Genomic DNA, 4,273 nt, shown 5'->3' with positions numbered 1-4,273 from the left:
GCTGGGCCCGTGAGCCATGGCCGCTGAGCCTGCACGTCCAGAGCCTGTGCTCCGCAACGGGAGAGGCCACAACAGTGAGAGGCCTGCGTACCGCAAAAAAATAAATAAAAATAAAAATAGGGATATATTTTCCTTACCTCCTCAGGTTACAAGAGCGGGGAAATTAAATGAGCTAAATGTATATAAACTACTTAAAACAATTGTGACACATGGTAAGTGCCACTACTACTGTGTCATGAACTTCAAATGATTATTTGGAATTGATATTGAGAAGATATAACTTTATGCCCAGGAACAAATACTATTCATAGTCTGTACTTAGATAATCTCTAGTCGTACTTAAACTTGAACAGTCAGAAGTAGCTGAAAGTCATGTATATCTCCAATGTATAAAAGAGAATAAAATCTAAAAGTTTATAAATTCAGCTGGTAACAGTATTAGTAGGGTGCTTCTGGTTGTTCCATTCCAGGAACCCCCCTCTCCCCCTGCCAAAATCTGATTTCTGTGTTTCATAACCAGTTGTCATAAAGTCGGTCTCATTCTACTTAAGTCATCCTAGGAGCATCTACCCCTGGTATTTTTGCTTGGGCTTCTCCTCCTGTGTTCTACAAATAGTTCATGTGTCATTTTCATTTTTAAGATAAAAGAGTAAGTTAGGGCTGTATATTCTAATTTCACAACTTTAATATTTGTGATTATTATTTCATTCCCTTTTATATGATAATTTGTTTATGCTGTGTAAAGTTTGACAGTAAGCTTAGTCAGATTTATCTTTTGTAACGTTCTCCTAGAACAATAAAAGAAATTAGGTGGTTTCTCGGGATTCACTGCTTGAAGACCCAGGTTCAAATTCTGTTTTTTCCACTGTGTGATCTTAGTCATTTAATTTTCTAGGTCTTAGTTTTCTGATCTAAAAAATGAGGAGCTTAACCAGATTATTTGCAAGAACTCTTAGAGCTCTAAAAGATTCTGTGACTCTGAATACTGTGTCTTTGCAGATAGGATAAAATTAAATAATTTTACCTATTAATGTCCCAAATGATGGCTTAACATTAAACGGATATTTTACTTGCTAGCTGTATTAGACAACTGGTGTCCGTAGCCCTTAGCACTGAAGTACACATACAAATTTTATATTTGTGTATGCTTATGGGCCCCAAGCTAAAAGTATAACATTTATACTGTTGCATTGTTTTGTTTATTTGTTGAATTGTTTGGTTTATTGAGATTATCATAAGTGTACATGATAGGACATTTATACTTCTAATAAATTTTTCTCAACATGTCTTAATATATATTATGCCATTTTAAAAAATGTTTCTCCTACCAAATTGCTACTCAGAGGTAAACAGTATGGTCTGCAAAAAGAACTAACACCATACCACGTAGGTAATTTTTATGGTAATTTTTGCTTCCTTTTGCATTCACTACAGTCAGTGGATTTGTATTAATCTGACTGGGCTTTTTCTGTTTTGATTTTTAGAACTGAACAATATTTTGGGAGTCCAAGTGACATGGCTTCTACTGCAGAACACATCAGAGACAGGATGAAACTAGTTAGTCTCAAAAGGCAGCAGCTGAGACATCCCGAAATGATGACTACAGAGAGCTAATAGCTGCCTTCTTCCCGCAGATCTGCAGTTCATAATCCCGCATGTCGTTGGCATACTGCAGCATCGGCTACAATATGTTAAGATGCATTTCACAGCCAGGATAAGCCTCATTTCTTTCCATTACACGTTTCTCTCCATGTGTTAACATCTTGTAACTACCAAGGCAGAATTATTTAACATGCTTTGAGACCATAGACTCCAAGTATCTTAAAAGAAGGAACTGTAAACATTGCACTGAAAACTTGCTTTAAAGCTTTACCTGACCTGTCAGTTTGTAGATGAATAACTGATAATAAGCTTTGAATGGTGCTAATAAGAGTTTAGGAATTCTCTCTATAAAAAATGGTTGCCCTTCCTCCCCAAGTGATGTAGTAAATTTAGACTATAGTTAAACTGTTATTAGTAGACAGTGGTGTCCTCAAAATTTTACTTTGTAATTCTCCTTCAAAATTGATTATTTTTATTGTGTCAGTATGAAGAAAACCTTCAGATTTTTGATATATCATATTCATTAAAAAACATTTTCCTATTTGTACTGATAATGTATAAAAGATGTTTGTGCTTAATAAAAGGCTTCTTTTAAACATCTTATTTAATTTGGTGGTTATATCTGTTTCCAAACATGAGTGCCTTATTTAAAAGGGCATTCTTAGCATTGTGAGGATGGTTTAGTATTTGTTTTTTCATGTTGGTTGCATGTATTTTAGCCAGGAAATTTATACATAAGCATGTGTATATAATAAATAAGCATGTTTTATCATGAAAAATTATTGTGAAGAACGATTTAGATCTTTAAGAACTTATGAATAATGGAATACTATTTCTCATTTTTCTCTTATTCAACTTGAAAAATGTTATCCAAATTATTAACTTACCCTGAAGATATTTTGTTTCTGGGGGAGGAGGGCTGGGGAAGAAGGCCTACATAGTTACTTAAGTGTAATCCTTTATATCAGAGTAATCTTTCAGGAACTAAAATAGCAATTGTTAATAAAATTAAATTTCTCAAGATAGACTAGAAGCAAGATTCTGAAGTGGTATAATAACAAAAATTGTACAACTCTTTTAGAAATAAAATTTATAAAATGTTAGTGCTTTTAAGTTTATATTAAGTTTAAATGGTAAAAACATAATTTTTTGTTAATTTTTATTTCAGAAAATGTTTTTGAGAAAGATTAAAAACAATTCGTAGTCTGTGATCAATACAAAATTATGCAAAGAATTGTATGCTGGTTCCTCTCATTGTCTACAGAAATGCTCGTGTATCTTCTAACGCAAAAAGCTCCCTCTGAGCCTGCTGGTTTCTCCAGCCTTCTTCACTGCCAGACTTCTTGGAGAAAATCCATATCCATTGACCCTGCACCCTCATCACTCACTGCTCAGCACCTTGCAGTCTGGTTTTACACAGACCAGCAATGCAGTGGTCTCAATGGGCTCCCAGTTACCGAATTGAATGACTTTTTTTTCTCAGTCCGCATCCCTTATCCTTCTTTGCCTCTGCAGCATTTATACCATTGAGCAACCTTTCCTAGACAGTGTCTCCTCCCTTGAAGATGTTATCCTCTGCTGTAACTGAGTCCAGTCACATAACTCTTACTTAAAATGCATCTACTAAAATGTGTTCTCTCTGATTCTGTCTTCAGAATGCTTCGGGAAGTATCTCATCCTTAGGGTTTCTATTTTATCCCAGTGTCCTGGGTTACATATCTGGTCCAAAATTCTAAGCCTGTACTTTCAGCTACCTACTTGACATTCCAACCTAGGTGAAGTTATTTATCATATTTTCCACCTTTCGCCTCTTGGAGTCATTTTGGTAAAAGATGCAGCCTTTTTTTAATAGTCAGACATGCCAGAAAATCTGGGGCCACATTCAGCTGTTCCCTCTTATGCTGCCACTGCTCTGAGAACATCCAGGAAGGTTTTTCTATATTTGATAATCCTCAGTCTTTTAGGACTTAACTTTTGTGAGTGTAAACGTTTGTGATTCTTCATTTCAGTCTTCATGATGGTGCTAATCACGTGCTACAGTTGTTTATGTCTGTACCTGCTACATTATAAGCTCTTTTGAGGGAAGGAATCTTTTGGGCCTGACTTCTCCTGTTCCCAGCCTTTTGCTCATGCATAATAGTTTCTCAGTTCCCCTGTATGTGAATGGTCTGTTGTAGGCATTAGTAATAATACCTCTTGTATTGTAGTCTGAAGTATGTTTTAAACAGATTTCCTAAAGTTAGGACTGACTTATGAGTGAATCTATTCATCAGGAAGTCATTTGGTATTTTAAATACTGGCTAATTTAGATACTTAGTTGTATTCACTATCTGTTTCTCCTACTGAATTTCACAGAATTCTAATGTTTTTATTAAGACTTTGCCAGAAAGGAATTTGACTGTAAGTAAAGAGACTCTTTAGTTCTACCATCAACTCGCCTACTGATTGTCAGATGAGTTAATTTTGTATGCCTTAAGCTATCCTGTCTACAGCAAGAGTGAAATAAGGCACATCTGGAAATATTTGTAATTTGAGTAGTTCAAATGAAGATGAATATGTTTTTATCACATAATAAATATTGTTGCTTTTCATTTGTAACTGTGCTGCTGCTTTCTATTTGTATATCCGTATGCACATAGACAGTTATGAATGAAAACCCAACAGTGCCCTA

At 35.1% G+C, this 4,273-nt stretch overlaps 1 protein-coding gene across 1 annotated transcript in view; it reads left to right on the top strand.

Moving 5' to 3' along the window:
• Window positions 1-2,202, top strand: part of SESTD1 (SEC14 and spectrin domain containing 1) — an 88,698-nt gene extending 86,496 nt beyond the window's left edge. The window contains exon 17 of the mRNA XM_007450728.1: window positions 1,485-2,202. Within this exon, the coding sequence (XP_007450790.1) occupies window positions 1,485-1,614 (130 nt within the window). The 3' untranslated portion in view covers window positions 1,615-2,202. The remainder of the gene's footprint in view (window positions 1-1,484) is intronic.
• Window positions 2,203-4,273: the final 2,071 nt, after the last annotated feature.

The sequence above is a fragment of the Lipotes vexillifer genome, unplaced genomic scaffold, assembly GCF_000442215.2.
Source record: "Lipotes vexillifer unplaced genomic scaffold, Lipotes_vexillifer_v1.1 scaffold29, whole genome shotgun sequence".
In the NCBI taxonomy this organism is placed as follows: domain Eukaryota; kingdom Metazoa; phylum Chordata; class Mammalia; order Artiodactyla; family Lipotidae; genus Lipotes; species Lipotes vexillifer.
Note: the sequence above shows the minus strand (reverse complement) of the source record. Positions and strands in the feature narration are given on the sequence as shown.